This window comes from Scyliorhinus torazame, chromosome 7, assembly GCF_047496885.1.
Source record: "Scyliorhinus torazame isolate Kashiwa2021f chromosome 7, sScyTor2.1, whole genome shotgun sequence".
Taxonomy (NCBI): domain Eukaryota; kingdom Metazoa; phylum Chordata; class Chondrichthyes; order Carcharhiniformes; family Scyliorhinidae; genus Scyliorhinus; species Scyliorhinus torazame.
This window is the reverse complement of record NC_092713.1, coordinates 7,091,295-7,108,016: the sequence shown is the minus strand read 5'-3', so window position 1 is coordinate 7,108,016 and position 16,722 is coordinate 7,091,295. Positions and strand designations below refer to the sequence as shown.

The 16,722-nt window shown below is 53.0% G+C and overlaps 1 protein-coding gene across 4 annotated transcripts in view; it reads right to left on the bottom strand.

Moving 5' to 3' along the window:
• rnpc3 (RNA-binding region (RNP1, RRM) containing 3) overlaps positions 1-16,722 on the bottom strand; it is a 120,394-nt gene that overhangs the window by 60,944 nt on the left and 42,728 nt on the right. For 3 of the 4 annotated variants that reach the window (XM_072510287.1, XM_072510289.1, XM_072510288.1), the window contains exons 5-7: positions 5,725-5,817; positions 4,705-4,816; positions 2,819-2,887 (exon numbers count right to left, since the gene is read on the bottom strand). In XM_072510287.1, the coding sequence (XP_072366388.1) occupies positions 2,819-2,887; positions 4,705-4,816; positions 5,725-5,817 (274 nt within the window). The remainder of the gene's footprint in view (positions 1-2,818; positions 2,888-4,704; positions 4,817-5,724; positions 5,818-16,722) is intronic. The other variant, XM_072510291.1, reaches the window with a different exon arrangement.

Here is a 16,722-nt window from a genome sequence, read left to right as displayed (position 1 = left end):
CAGTGCAGCACTCCCTCAGTACTGACCCTCTGACAGTGCAGCACTCCCTCAGTACTGACCCTCTGACAGTGCAGCACTCCCTCAGTACTGACCCTCTGACAATGCAGCACTCCCTCAGTACTGAACCTCTGACAGTGCAGCACTCCCTCAGTACTGACCCTCTGACAGTGCAGCACTCCCTCAGTACTGACCCTCTGACAGTGCAGCACTCCCTCAGTACTGACCCTCTGACAGTGCAGCACTCCCTCAGTACTGACCCTCTGACAGTGCAGCACTCCCTCAGTACTGACCCTCTGACAGTGCGGCACTCCCTCAGTACTGACCCTCTGACAGTGCAACACTCCTTCACTACTGACCGTCTGACAGTGCAGCACTCCCTCAGTACTGACCCTCTGACAGTGCGGCACTCCCTCAGTACTGACCCTCTGACAGTGCATCACTCCCTCAGTACTGACCGTCTGACAGTGCAGCACTCCCTCAGTACTGACCCTCTGACAGTGCAGCACTCCCTCAGTACTGACCCTCTGACAGTGCATCACTCCCTCAGTACTGACCCTCTGACAGTGCAGCGCTCCCTCAGTACTGACCCTCTGACAGTGCGGCGCTCCCTCAGTACTGACCCTCTGACAGTGCGGCACTCCCTCAGTACTGACCCTCTGACAGTGCAGCACTCCCTCAGTACTGACCCTCTGACAGTACAGCACTCCCTCAGTACTGACCCTCTGACAGTGCAGCACTCCCTCAGTACTGACCCTCTGACAGTGCGGCACTCCCTCAGTACTGACCCTCTGACAGTGCAGCACTCCCTCAGTACTGACCCTCTGATAGTGCAGCACTCGCTCAGTACTGACCCTCTGACAGTGCGGCACTCCCTCAGTACTGACCCTCTGACAGTGCATCACTCCCTCAGTACTGACCCTCTGACAGTGCATCACTCCCTCAGTACTGACCCTCTGACAGTGCAGCACTCCCTCAGTACTGACCCTCTGACAGTGCGGCACTCCCTCAGTACTGACCCTCTGACAGTGCATCACTCCCTCAGTACTGACCCTCTGACAGTGCATCACTCCCTCAGTACTGACCCTCTGACAGTGCAGCGCTCCCTCAGTACTGACCCTCTGACAATGCGGCACTCCCTCAGTACTGACCCTCTGACAGTGCAGCACTCCCTCAGTACTGACCCTCTGACAGTACAGCACTCCCTCAGTACTGACCCTCTGACAGTGCAGCACTCCCTCAGTACTGACCCTCTGACAGTGCGGCACTCCCTCAGTACTGACCCTCTGACAGTGCAGCACTCCCTCAGTACTGACCCTCTGATAGTGCAGCATTCCCTCAGTACTGACCCTCTGACAGTGCAGCACTCCCTCAGTACTGACCCTCTGATAGTGCAGCACTCCCTCAGTACTGACCCTCTGACAGTGCGGCACTCCCTCAGTACTGACCCTCTGACAGTGCAGCACTCCCTCAGTACTGACCCTCTGACAGTGCGGCACTCCCTCAGTACTGACTCTCTGACAGTGCGGCACTCCCTCAGTACTGACCCTCTGACAGTGCGGCACTCCCCCAGTACTGACCCTCTAACAGTGCAGCACTCCCTCAGTACTGACCCTCTGACAGTGCAGCACTCCCTCAGTACTGACCCTCTGACAGTGCAGCACTCCCTCAGAACTGACCCTCTGACAGTGCAGCTCTCCCTCAGTACTGACCCTCTGACAGTGCAGCACTCCCCCAGTACTGACCCTCTGACAGTGCGGCACTCCCCCAGTACTGACCCTCTGACTGTGCAGCACTCCCTCAGTACTGACCCTCTGACAGTGCGGCACTCGCTCAGTACTGACCCTCTCACAGTGCGGCACTCCATCACTACTGACCCTCTGACAGTGCAGCACTCGCTCAGTACTGACCCTCTGACAGTGCAGCATTCCCTCAGTACTGACCCTCTGACAGTGCAGCTTTCCCTCAGTACTGACCCTCTGACAGTGCGGCACTCGCTCAGTACTGACCCTCTCACAGTGCGGCACTCCCTCAGTACTGCCCCTCTGACAGTGCAGCACTCCCTCAGTACTGACCCTCTGACAGTGCAGCTCTCCCTCAGTACTGACTCTCTGACAGTGCGGCACTCCCTCAGTGCTGACCCCCTGACAGTGCAGCACTCCCTCAGTACTGACCCTCTGACAGTGCTGCACTCCATCACTACTGACCCTCTGACAGTGCAGCACTCGCTCAGTACTGACCCTCTGACAGTGCGGCACTCGCTCAGTACTGACCCTCTCACAGTGCGGTACTCCCTCAGTACTGCCCCTCTGACAGTGCAGCACTCCCTCAGTACTGACCCTCTGACAGTGCAGCTCTCCCTCAGTACTGACTCTCTGACAGTGCGGCACTCCCTCAGTACTGACCCCCTGACAGTGCAGCACTCCCTCAGTACTGACTCTCTGACAGTGCGGCACTCCCTCAGTACTGACCCTCTGACAGTGCAGCACTCGCTCAGTACTGACCCTCTGACAGTGCGGCACTCCCTCAGTACTGACCCTCTGACAGTGCAGCACTCAAAAGTAGCCTATTGACTGTCAGAGGCGACAATGCTCCATCTGACCACCTGCAAAAGAGGTGGTCCTGGCAAAGAAAGTGGTTAATTATTTTTGTGGTTCCAGTCTCTCCCGATTAACTGAAGTCCCTCACTCCTGGTCCCATTCTAGTAAATCTCCCACGTGCCCTCTCCAAGGCGTTGGCATCCTTCCTCATAGCCTCTCATCATTGGGATCAGTTTTGATAAGGTTTGTATTATTTTTACAGTTTGCGTCTCCCAGATTACCATTGGAGGGCGAGTGGTGATGGGTCCGAAGGGAGCAGGCAAGTTCATTTTGTTCATCAGATGCAGAACCTGCAAGAACAAACGCAACGTATTCAGTCCTTGTGTGAACACACAGAACATAGAGTGCAGAATCCCTACAGTGCAGTGAGGCGGCAATTCGGCCGCTCGAGTCTGCACGGACCCTCCAAAAGAGCACTCTACCTCGGCCCCAGGCCCATTGATCATAGCCAACTCACCTGGCGTGCACATCTTTGGACTGTGGGAAGAAACCGGATGAACTTCACTCTCTCGTCGTTCAAGAGGAGCGTCTTCCACCCGGGTGGTTGTAGAGTTTCTATTTGTTTTTGGTATCGTGTCTCCATTTGGATCTGAATATTCTGTCCAAGGTCCCATTGGTTTCCCTCCCAATGATACTGAATAATTTTTATCGTCACAATTAGGTTTACATTAACACTGCAATGAAGTTACTGCAAAAAGCCCCTAGTCGCCACATTCCGGCGCCTGTTCGGGTACACGGAGGGAGAATTCAGACAGTCCAAATTACCCAAGTCTTTCGGGACTTGTGGGAGGAAACCGGAGTACCCGGAGGAAACCCACGCAGACACAGGGAGAACGTGCAGACTCCGCACTGACAGTGACCCAAGCCGGGAATCGAACCGGGGACCCTGGCGCTGTGAAGCCACAGTGCTAGCCACTGTGCCGCCGTATTTTCACCTGAAAGAGGAGACAGGTATCCGCTTAATGGCAGTAGCTCTTGAGGAAGAAATTATGACCAAGAATCTCGAGTTTACTGTTGGTTAACTCTTGCTGAGGGATATTACAACGTTCCCAAGTGGCAAACAGGGGCCTCGGTTGAAGATCACAGCCGAGCGGGTGAGTAGACTGCAGCAGATTCAACTCACCTTTAAAACAGAGACACTCAACTTGTTAAGAACTACGGTCTGACCACACCTGGAGAATTTTTGCAGTTCATGTTTCCACAGGATAACAAGGACATCAAAGAGCTGCCGAGGGCTCAGACGAGATTCAGACAAATGGCCCAGGGAATTTAAGGATTTTCACCTGGGCTATTTTCACAAGAAAAGAGAAGACAGAGGCGGCCTGATCGAAATATTTAAAATTATGAAAAGGTTTGGTCGGGTAGACAAAGTTATGTTTCCACTTGTGTGTAAGGGAGAGAGACAGAGAGAGAGAGAGAGAGAGAGAGAGAGAGAGAGAGAGAGAGAGAGAGAAACTTCCGGAACTAGGGGCCATGAATAAAAGCTGTTCACAAATAAATCCAATTGGGAATTCAGGAGAAACGCCATTATCCAGGGAGTGGGGAGAATGTGGGACTCGCTCCCACAGGGAGTGGGGAGAATGTGGGACTCGCTCCCAAGGGAAGTGGGGAGAATGTGGGACTCGCTCCCACGGGAAGTGGGGAGAATGTGGGACTCGCTCCCACAGGGAGTGAATGTGGAACTCGCTCCCATGGGGAGTGGGGAGAATGTGGGACTCACTCCCACAGGGAGTGGGGAGAATGTGGGACTCACTCCCACAGGGAGTGGGGAGAATGTGGGACTCCCTCTCACAGGGAGTGGGGAGAATGTGGGACTCGCTCCCACAGGAATTGGGGAGGATGTGGGACTCCCTCTCACAGGAAAAGTGTGAGGTGAATGGTATCGAGACCTTTAATGGGGGGAAGCAGTATAAACATATGAGGGAGAACGGAATAGGAGATTCTGATAGGGTGAGAGATGGAGAGGGAGTAAAGGTGGCTTGGTATAATGCGATGGGCTGAATGGCCTGATTCTGTGCTGTATATAATTCAAAAAAAATCAGCAAAATCAAAATGCTATGACTTTCTTCCAGCAAAATGTTAAAAATATCTAAACCATTTATTTTACCTGCACATAGAACTTCGGGACACTTGCCATGGCATTGGCAATATTAGCCAGAATGACGCTAGTTGGCGGTGGGTAGAGATATTTCAGACACGGGTTCCTGAGGTAGGTCAACCTGAAAGACAAGATGGACAAGCATGAGGCACACCAGAGGATCGCACAATTCTTGGTTTAACACCTCATCTGAAAGCTGGAAGCTCGCTAGGCAGAGCACTCCGTCAGTACTGACCCTCTGACAGTGCAGCACTCCGTCAGTACCGACCCTCTGGCAGTGCAGCACTCCCTCAGTACTGACCCTCTGACAGTGCGGCACTCCGTCAGTACTGACCCTCTGACAGTGCAGCACTCCCTCAGTACTGACCCTCTGACAGTGCGGCACTCCCTCAGTACTGACCCTCTGACAGTGCAGCACTCCCTCAGTACTGACCCTCTGACAGTGCAGCACTCCCTCAGTACTGACCCTCTGACAGTGCAGCACTCCCTCAGTCCTGACCCTCTGACAGTGCGGCACTCCCTCAGTACTGACCCTCTGACACTGCAGCACTCCCTCAGTACTGACCCTCTGACAGTGCAGCACTCCCTCAGTACTGACCCTCTGACAGTGCGGCACTCCCTCAGTACTGACCCTCTGTACAGTGCGGCACTCCCTCAGTACTGACCCTCTGACAGTGCGGCACTCCCTCAGTACTGACCCTCTGACAGTGCGGCACTCCCTCAGTACTGACCCTCTGACAGTGCAGCACTCCCTCAGTACTGACCCTCTGACAGTGCGGCACTCCCTCAGTACTGACCCTCTGTACAGTGCAGCACTCCCTCAGTACTGACCCTCTGACAGTGCGGCACTCCCTCAGTTCTTAACCAGGAATATCAACTGACATTCCGTGCTGAAGAATCTGGAGTGAGATTTATCCAATAACCTTTGGAGACGAGAATGACGATGGTGTAACTTGCTCCCAGCAGTGGAATGAGTGAGGATCCTGTAGCTGGTTAGAGGTAACTCTTGATTTAACCGATGTTACTAACCCAAGACTTGGTGCGATCCCATCTTCGATTACAGGAACTCTTGCTTTCAGAATCTGTTTCTTCTCCGTCTCGTCCAAAGCTTTATCTGTACAACTATAAACAGATTGAAAAATTATGAAATCTCCGACAGTTTCTAAAGAACCAGTTTCTCAAGAACCATGATGATAACGAGTAATATCCTTCCATGGTGCTTCACAGAAATTTCCAAACAAACTATAAAGCAACGGAAGGGAGGGAATCCAGAGTTTAGAACCCAGTTCCATGAAGGCACCTGCGCCAGCAGTGGAATGGTGGAAATCAGGCTGGACTAGAGATTGTATTTGGAGTGCAGAGATCTCAGAGGGTTGTGAGGAATTGAGAAGTTACAGGAGAGAACACTCCACTAGTTTGAACAGGAGACCGGAGACTTTTCCTCATGAGAGAGATGGGGTGGGAGTCGGTTCGTTTGATTGGCTGGTCGTATGCTATCTGGTAAGAGGCCTCAACCGGGACCTTGGGTTCATGTCGCATTACATTCATCCCCCACCATCTGGTCTGGGCTTGAAACCCTGCCAACTGTCCCGACTTGAGACAATTGACACCTCTTTAACCTGTAACGATTTAATTACCTGCAAAGACTCGCATTCAAAGCATTGTCTTGCATCTTTGACTTTGTCTATATATATGTTTCTGGAACATACCTTTTCATTCACCCGAGGAAGGAGCAGTGCTCTGACAGCTAGTGATTTGAAACAAACCTGTTGGACTTTTAAAAAAAATATATATATTTTATTCGAATTTTTCGGCCAAACAAAACAGTACAAAGGTTTTTCCCCTTTTTACAACAATAAAACAATATAAATAACAGTGACCGTTCTTAACAAATAAATAAATAATATATAAACTAAATGGCAACTGCCATAACAAAAATAATAGCTCTCCCAAATACTAAAATCAAGCAATCCAATATACATAACCAAGTACAAATATCTATACAAAAACACCCCTGAGGACCCACCCGAGCCCTCCCACCCCCACCCCCCCCCCCTCCCCCCTGGGTTGCTGCTGTTATCTTCCCATTTCCTTTATCATTCTACGAGGTAGTTAATGAACGGTCGCCACCGCCTGGTGAACCCTTGAGCCGAACCCCTTAGTGCGAACTTTATCCGTTCTAGTTTTATAAACCCTGCCATGTCGTTTATCCAGGCCTCCACGCCCGGGGGTTTGGCTTCCTTCCACATAAGCAATATCCTTCGCCGGGCTACTAGAGACGCAAAGGCCAAAACATCAGCCTCTCTCGCCTCCTGCACTCCCGGCTCGTCTGCAACCCCAAATATAGCCAACCCCCAGCCTGGCTCGACCCGGACCCCTACCACCTTCGAAAGCACATTCGCCACCCCCACCCAGAACCCCTGCAGTGCCGGGCATGACCAAAACATGTGGGTGTGGTTTGCTGGGCTCCTCAAGCATCTCCCACACCTATCCTCTACCCCGAAAAATTTACTGAGCCTTGCTCCGGTCATATGCGCCCCGTGCAAAACCTTGAATTGTATCAGGCTAAGCCTGGCGCACGAGGACGAAGAGTTTACCCTACGTAGGGCATCTGCCCACAGCCCCTCTTCAATCTCTTCCCCCAGCTCTTCTTCCCATTTTCCCTTCAGCTCATCCACCATGATCTCCCCCTCGTCTCTCATTTCCCTATATATATCCGACACCCTACCATCCCCTACTCATGTCCCTGAGATCACTCTATCCTGAATCTCCTGCGTCGGAGCTGCGGGAATTCCCTCCCCTGTTGCCTTGCAAAAGCCCTCAGTTGCATGTACCGAAATGCATTCCCTTGGGGCAACCCATATTTTTCCGTCAGCGCTCCCAGACTCGCAAACGTCCCGTCTAGGAACAGATCCCTCAGTTGCACAATCCCAGCTCTCTGCCATGCTCTAAATCCCCCATCTATTCTCCCTGGGACAAACCTATGATTATTTCTTATCGGGGACCGCACCGAGGCTCCCGTCATTCCCCTATGCCGTCTCCACTGCCCCCAAATTTTCAGTGTTGCCACCACCACTGGACTTGTGGTGTATTTCTTCGGGGAGAACGGCAACGGCGCCGTCACCAGTGCTTGTAGGCTGGTTCCTTTGCAGGACGCCACCTCCAATCTCTTCCACGCCGCTCCCTCCCCTTCTCCCATCCACTTACACACCATTGAGATATTAGCGGCCCAATAGTACTCACTTAAGCTCGGTAGTGCCAGTCCCCTCCTATCCCTGCTACGCTGCAAAAAAACCCTCCTCACTCTCGGGGTCTTCCCAGCCCACACAAAACTCATGACACTTTTCTTGAAAAAAGCCTACGTGACCATCACCGGGAGGCACTGAAACACAAAAAGGAATCTCGGGAGGACTACCATTTTGACCGCTTGCACCCTACCCACTAGTGACAGGGGCACCATGTCCCATCTCTTAAAATCCTCCTCCATCTGTTCCACCAATCGTGTTAGATTTAGCCTATGTAAGGTTCCCCAACTCCTGGCTATCTGAATCCCTAAGTACCGGAAATCACTTGTTACCTTCCTCAGCGGTAAATCATCTATTCCCCTGCTCTGCTCCCCCGGATGCACCACAAACAATTCACTCTTCCCCATATTCAATTTGTACCCCGAGAATTCCCCAAACTCCCTGAGTGTCTGCATTATCTCAGGCATCCCCTCCACTGGGTCCGCAACATACAGCAATAAATCATCTGCATACAATGATACCCGGTGTTCTTCTCCTCCCCTGAGTACTCCCCTCCACTTCCTGGAGCCCCTCAGTGCTATGGCCAGGGGCTCAATTGCCAATGCAAACAGTAACGGAGACAGGGGACACCCCTGCCTCGTCCCTCTATAAAGACGGAAGTAGTCAGACCTCTGCCTGTTCGTGACCACACTTGCCACCGGGGCCCAATATAGCAGCTGTACCCATCCAATAAACCCTTCTCCAAAACCAAATCTCCTCAACACTTCCCACAGGTAGTCCCACTCCACTCTGTCGAATGCTTTCTCGGCGTCCATCGCCACCATTATCTCCGCCTCCCCCTCTGGTGGGGGCATCATCATCACCCCTAGCAGCCTCCGTATGTTCGTGTTCAGCTGTCTCTCCTTAACGAACCCAGTTTGATCCTCGTGGACCACCCCCGGGACACAATCCTCTATCCTCGTCGCCATCACCTTGGCCAGGAGCTTAGCATCTACGTTCAAAAGGGAAATGGGCCTGTAGGACCCACACTGCAGCGGGTCTTTTTCCTTCTTCAAAAGTAACGATATCGTCGCCTCCGACATAGTCGGGGGCAGCTTCCCCCTTTCCCTGGCCTCATCAAAGGTTCTCGTCAAAAGCGGGGCCAGTAGGTCCATATATTTCCTATAAAATTCCACCGGGAACCCATCCGGTCCCGGGGCCTTCCCCGCCTGCATGCTCCCAATCCCCTTTATCACCTCCTCCACCTCAATCTGTGCTCTCAGTCCCGCCCTCTCCTGCTCCTCCACCTTCGGGAATTCCAGCTGATCCAGGAAATGCATCATTCCCTCCTTCCCTTCCGGGGGCTGAGCCTTATACAACCTCTCATAAAATGCCTTGAACACCCCGTTCACTCTCTCCGCTCCCCGTTCCATCTCTCCCTCCTCATCTCTCACCCCACCTATCTCCCTCGCCGCTCCCCTCTTCCTCAATTGTTGGGCCAGTAGCCGGCTCGCCTTCTCTCCATACTCATACTGTACACCCTGTGCCCTCCTCCACTGTGCCTCTGCCTTACCCGTGGTCAGCAGGTCAAATTCCACATGTAACCTTTGTCTTTCCCTGTACAGTCCCTCCTCCGGTGCCTCTGCATATTGCCTGTCCACCCTCATAAGTTCTCTCAACAATCGCTCCCTTTCTTTTCTCTCTTGCTTCCCTTTATGTGCCCTTATGGATATCAGTTCCCCTCTGACCACCGCCTTCAACGCCTCCCAGACCACTCCCACCTGAACCTCTCCATTGTCATTAAGCTCCAAGTACCTTTCGATACACCCCCTCACCCTTAGACATGCCCCCTCATCCGCCAATAAGCCCATATCCATTCTCCAGAGTGGGTGCTGTTCTTTTTCCTCTCCTACCTCCAGATCTACCCAATGTGGAGCGTGGTCCGAGATGGCTATGGCTGTATACTCCGTCCCTGTCGCCTTCGGGATCAGTGCCCTTCCCAGGACAAAAAAATCTATCCGTGAATATACCTTGTGAACATGGGAGAAAAATGAGAACTCCTTACTCCTAGGCCTAATAAATCTCCAGGGGTCTATTCCTCCCATCTGCTCCATGAAGTCCTTAAGCACCTTGGCCGCTGCCGGCCTCCTCCCGGTCCTGGACCTCGACCGGTCCAGCCCTGGATCAAGCACCGTATTGAAGTCTCCCCCATTACCAACTTTCCCGCCTCCAGGTCCGGGATACGTCCCAACATACGCCTCATGAAGTTTGCATCATCCCAGTTCGAGGCGTATACGTTCACCAGAACCACCGCCTCCCCTTGCAATCTGCCACTCACCATCACGTATCTACCCCCACTGTCCACCACTATGGTCTTTGCCTCAAACCGTACCCGTTTCCCCACTAAAATAGCCACCCCCCTATGCTTCGTATCTAAACCTGAATGAAACACCTGTCCCACCCATCCTTTACGTAGTCTAACCTGGTCTGTCCGTTTCAGGTGCGTCTCCTGCAACATAACCACATCTGCCTTTAATTTCTTTAGGTGTGCGAGTACCCGTGCCCTTTTAATCGGCCCATTCAGCCCTCTCACGTTCCACGTGATCAGCCGGGTTGGGGGGGGCTCTTTACCCCCCCCCTTGTCGACTAGCCATCCCCTTTTTTAACCCAGCTCCTTACCTGGTTCCCACGTACCCATATATCCCACCAACGGTGCCCTCCCATCTCGACCACCCCGCCCCATAACAGCTCCCCCTTCCCCTTAGCAGCAGCAACCCAGTTAACTCCCTCCCCCCCCCCCCCTCCGCTAGATCCCCCTCTAGCGTAATTACGCCCCCCATGTTACTCCCAGAAGTCAGCAAACTCTGGCTGACCTCGGCTTCCCCGTTTTCCCTCGGCCCCTCACTGTGCGAGGCCCCCTCCTTCCTGCGACCCTGTTCCCGCCATAATTACCCGAGTTTCCCACTCGGCCCCGCCCCTAATGGCGCAGTTCCCTTCTCCTTCCCCTTTCATTCCCACCGGCGCCCACAGTTCCCCATACTCTCTCCCCCCCCCCCCCCCCCCAATGAGGGGAAGAGAGAAAAGTTACAGGATTGAAAAATTAACAAATTGAAAAATCACCCCACCCCCTTCCCTTCCCCTTCCTCGCCCCACATAATCACCCCACCACTTCATCCCAGAAGCTCTTTCTCTCGCCAGACTATTCCAGCTTTTCGTCCACAATAAATGTCCACGCCTCTTCTGCCGTCTCAAAGTAGTGGTGCTTCCCTTGGTGTGTGACCCACAATCTCGTCGGTTGCAACATTCCAAATTTAACCTTCTTTTTGTGAAGCACCGCCTTAGCCCGATTGAAACTTGCCCTCCTTCTCGCCACCTCCGCACTCCAATCCTGGTATACGCGGATCACCGCGTTCTCCCACCTACAGCTCCGAGTTTTCTTCGCCCTTCTTAGGACCATCTCTCTGTCGTTGTAGCGGTGGAACCTCAGCACTATAGCTCGAGGTATTTCTCCAGCGTTTGGTCTTCGCGCCAGAACTCGATAAGCTCCCTCCACCTCCAAAGGGCCCGTCGGGGCCTCCGATCCCATTAGCGAGTGAAGCATCGTGCTCACATATGCCCCGACGTCCGCCCCCTCTGCGCCTTCGGGAAGACCCAGGACTCTTAAATTCTTCCTCCTCGAATTATTCTCCAGGGCTTCCAACCTCTCCACACACCTTTTGTGCTGTGCCTCGTGCGTCTCTGTCTTCACCACCAGGCCCTGTATTTCATCTTCATTTTCAGCAGCCTTTGCCTTCACGACCCGAAGCTCCAGCTCCTGGGTCCTCTGCGCCTCCTTTAGCCCTTCAATCGCCTGTAGCATCGGGGCCAACACCTCCTTCTTCAGCTCCTCCACACAGCGCCGCAGGAACTCTTGTTGCTCCGGGCCCCATACCAAACGGCCACCTTCCGACGCCATCTTGCTTCGAACTTCCCTTCCTTGCCGCTGCTCCAAAGGATCCACTGCATCCGGCCGCTATCCTCTCCCTTTTCCATATATATCCGGGGGGATTCCCTTCTATTTCACCGCACAGTGATTTTTGCTGTTAAAAATTGCCGTTGGGGCTCCTAATAAGAGCCCAAAAGTCCGTTCCAACGGGAGGTGCCGAAACGTGCAACTCAGCTGTTGGACTTTTAACCTGGTGTTGTAAATTTCTTACTGTGGTAAGAGGTGGTGATTGGATTCTAGCCAAGGAGGATGATTCTCATAGACATCAGCAGAGTCCTGGACACCGAGACAAGGACCTGTTCACTCTCCCTCCTCCGCGTTTTCTCCAGAAAAGTGGATAACCGCTGTATTTCAGAAGCTGCAGACTCTCTTGAGTGCTCCCCCCGACTGAGCAGCCCCCCCTCGACTGACCACCTGGGCGCCCCCCCTCCGACTGACCAGCGGGGCCCCCCCCCCTGACTGACCAGCGGGGCCTCCCCCCCCCCCCCCCCCTCCTCGACTGACCACCTGGGCACCCCCCCCGACTGACCAGCGGGGGCCGCCCCCCTGACTGACCAGCGGGGCCTCCCCCCCCCCCGACTGACCAGCGCCCCCCCCCCCCGACTGACCAGCGGAGGGCCCCCCTCCGACTGACCAGCAGGCCCCCCCCCGACTGACCAGCGGGGCCCCCCCCGACTGACCAACGGGGGCCCCCCCTCCGACTGACCAGCAGGGGCCCCCCTCCGACTGACCAGCAGGGGCCCCCCCCTCCGACTGACCAGCGGGGGCCCCCCCTCCGACTGACCAGCGGGGGCCCCCCCTCCGACTGACCAGCGGGGGCCCCCCCTCCGACTGACCAGCGGGGGCCCCCCCTCCGACTGACCAGCGGGGGCCCCCCCTCCGACTGACTAGCAGGGGCCCCCCCCTCCGACTGACCAGCGGGGGCCCCCCTCCGGCTGACCAGCAGGGGCCCCCCCTTCTGACTGACCAGCGGGGCCCCTCCCCCCCGACTGACCAGCAGGGCCACCCCTCCCCCCCCGACTGACCAGCGGGGGCCCCCCCTCCGACTGACCAGCGGGGGCCCCCCCTTCTGACTGACCAGCGGGGGGCCCCCCCCTTCTGACTGACCAGCGGGGGCCCCCCCTTCTGACTGACCAGCGGGGGCCCCCCCTTCTGACTGACCAGCGGGGCCCCCCCCCCCCCGACTGACCAGCGGGGGCCCCCCCGACTGACCAGCGGGGCCCCCCCCCCCCGACTGACCAGCGGGGGCCCCCCCTCCCCCCCGACTGACCAGCGCGCCCTCAGGGCTCACCAGGGAGTTGAATGTGTGGCTCAATAATTGGTGTGGCAACAAGGGGTTTTGATTCATGGGGCACTGGCCCAAGTGCCAAAGAACGTGGGAGCTGCACCTTCAGTATTCTTCACCTGAAGCTCTGCTGGAACCAGTATTGTGTGAGTCTAATAACTAGGGTGGTTGTGGGGGCTTTTTTGTGTGCCAGCAGAGAAGGCTAGAGATTACAAAAATAATAAGACAGAGCATAGCATTTGTAACAGGTGGATTGTTTGTTCAAATAGAAATGCCTGTGAATGAGCTGACAGCTGTTACAGAGACCTGGTTGCAAGGTGACCAACACTGGGACCTGAACTTGGGTATATTTCGGAAGTACAGGAAGCTCGGAAAAGGTGATGGGGTTGCTGTTAATTAAACCCGAACCGGAGTATTGAGAGATGATGAAAGGGAGGGAGGAACTTAATAAAAATTACAGTCAGTGGTTAGCACTACTACCTCACGGCACCGAGGACCGGGGTTCGATCCCGGCCCTGGGTCACTGTCTGTGTGGAGTGTGTACATTCTCCCCGTGTCTGCGTGGGTCTCACCCCCACAACCCAAAAAGATGCGCGGGGAGGTGAATTTGCCAGGCTAAATTGCCCCTTAATGGAAATTTATTTTTAAAATTATAACCTTCAGGGAAAGGGATACAGAGAAACCTATTCGAGCTGTCGGCTGACAATTCCCCAGGTCCCGGTGGACTTTATCCTGAGGTCTTAAACGGAGTAGTTTCTGAGATAGATTCATTGTACAGGAAATCGGAAACTAAAGGCCAGTTAGCCAAATATCCACCACAGGGAAAATACTGGAATCTATTATTAAGGAGGTTACAGCCGGGTCTTGGAGAATCTCAATGCAATTAGGCAGAGTCAGAGGGAGGTGGCGGCATTGTGGTTACATTACAGTAATTATTAATCCAGAGGCCCAGGCTAAATCTCTGGGAACATGGGTTCAAATCCCTCGATGGTAGCTGGTGAAATGTAACTTAACTTAGTCGCTTGATAGTATAGAACGTGAGTAATGGGGAAAAAAGTGTTGGAGCTTTTCGACTTACAAAATCACACATCAGGACAATGTAATGATAATATTTATTCAATGTATTCATATTGTGCTTGTTTCAGTTAAACAATACAAGTCTCAGCTATTTGCTGGGTCATTCCCCAGGACAGTGTCATTAACAATCAGAGTCAAGCTACCTGGTTTAAATTTCTAAATGCTTGCCAGTTAACTGTCGGCCATCTTAATTGGTGCATTCTACCATGGCAGAGCCTCTACCAATCAGAATACACTTGCCAACCAGTCAGCACTCTCTTCTCATACAGCCCTTAGTGTTGGGTGGGGTTACTGGGTTATGGGGATAGGATGGCGGTGTTGACCTTGGGTAGGATGCTCTTTCCAAGAGCCGGTGCAGACTCGATGGGCTGAATGGCCTCCTTCTGCTCTGTAAATTCTATGATAAATCTATGAATAAAGTTGTCGCTTCCACCAAAATTGGGATTCTTGCTAGTTTCCAGATGAGTACAAGATTAAAGCTTTGACAAAATCTATTTTTTCCGGCAAACCTTAAAAATTCAATTAATAAAATTTGGAATTGAAAGCCAGTCTCAGTAATGGTGACCATCAAATCGTCATCATCGTAAAACACATCTGGTTCACTAATGCCCTTGAGGGAAGGAAATCTGCTGTAGTTACCTGGTCTGGCCTAATGTGACTCCAGGCCCATTGCATTGTGGATGACGCAATTGTCCTTTGAAACGGCCAAGCGAGGCGGTTTAGCTCAGTTGGCTAGACAGTTGGTTCGTGATGCAGACGAGGCCAGCAGCGTGGGTTCCATTCCTGTACTGACTCATGAAGGCCCCGCCTTCTCAACCTTGCCCCTCGCCTGAGGTGTGGTGATCCTCGGGTTTAATCACCACCTGTCAGTTCTCTCCCTCAAAAGGGGAAAGTAGCCTATGGTCATCTGGGACTTTACCTTTATTTGGGGGTGCACCCAAAAGATGTGCTGGGGGAAACCTTCCAGAGGTTCCCACGTAATGGCAATTGCCTGGGAAGTGCAAACTTCCTTTGGGCAATTGCCCTGCACTGGTAACTGTCATAATACACACCAGTATATCATGGTGCAGACACACACACTGATGGACACACAGCAAGACCAATTAACACACACACCGCAGCCAATCACCAGTTAGAGCACACTCACTATAAAGACAGAGGGCATCAGTTTTCCCGCTCATTCGGGCTGCAGCCTCTCAGGACAGAGCTTACAGCACAGATCTTCACCATGTGCTGAGTGCAAAGACTGGTTAGGACAGGCATAGGTCTTTAGTTTAAACGAACATCGTGTTAATCATCATAGCATAGAATTTACAGTGCAGAAGGAGGCCATTCGGCCCATCGAGTCTGCACTGGCTCTTGGAAAGAGCACCCTACCCAAGGTCAACACCTCTACCCTATTCCCATAACCCAGTAACCCCACCCAACACTAAGGGCAATTTTGGACGCTAAGGGCAATTTATCATGGCCAATCCACCTAACCTGCACATCTTTGGACTGTGGGAGGAAACCGGAGCACCCGGAGGAAACCCACGCACACACGGGGAGGATGTGCAGACTCCGCACAGACAGTGACCCAAGCCGGGATCAAACCTGGGACCCTGGAGCTGTGAAGCAATTGTGCTAACCACAATGCTACCGTGCTGCCCACAGTGAAAGTATGTTCAACAGTTTCTAGCTTAATAAAATAGTGTTGTACTAATTTAAGTGTTGGTGGCCTTTATGTGTTACACGGATCCAGAGCACCCAACACATCAGTAACCACAACCAAACACTCGCAACACCCCCACAATCAAGACCCGGGCTAACACTTCTCCTCCCCCCCCCGCCCCCCCCCACCCAATTCTAACAAAGAGCAACTAGAGACTCTTGTGGTTCACTGTACAGGGATGCAGGGTGATCAGTTACGGATTGAAAAACCAAACCCGCGAGGATTTAAAATGAGGCTAGAAGATTCACCTAACATGTACTAGAGGGACAATCACCAGGAATGCCCTCACCATAGAAGACAGATCTGGGGTTAAAAGATACGAGGCTGTGAAAGCAAAGGAAGTAAACCCTCTGGAGCGGAGAATCACTTTGGACTAGGTCTGGCGAAATCATCTTCTTAAGGAATGGTATAAAGTATACGAGTGAATTGGGTTTCTCAAGTTGTGTTAAAAGGTTTATTTTGTAGTTTAAAGGACAAGTTGCCGACAAAGTTGGTGCTTTTAGTTAGTTTGGTACAGTAGAAGTCTTAAAGCATGAAGTCTTGTTGTGTCATCCTTTGTTATCAGTCTCTGCAGGGATCATAATCTACCGCGCTGAGCGTGAGGCCTGAGATCAATTCTCCAAAGTGGGATTTGGGACATGTGATCTCTGACCCTTGGGACACCAGTGCCACAGACTGAAGCACGTTTAATAGATGAGAGTCTGCCTCGCGGTTGGTTCGGACGGAATTGCTTAGTCAGAGACTC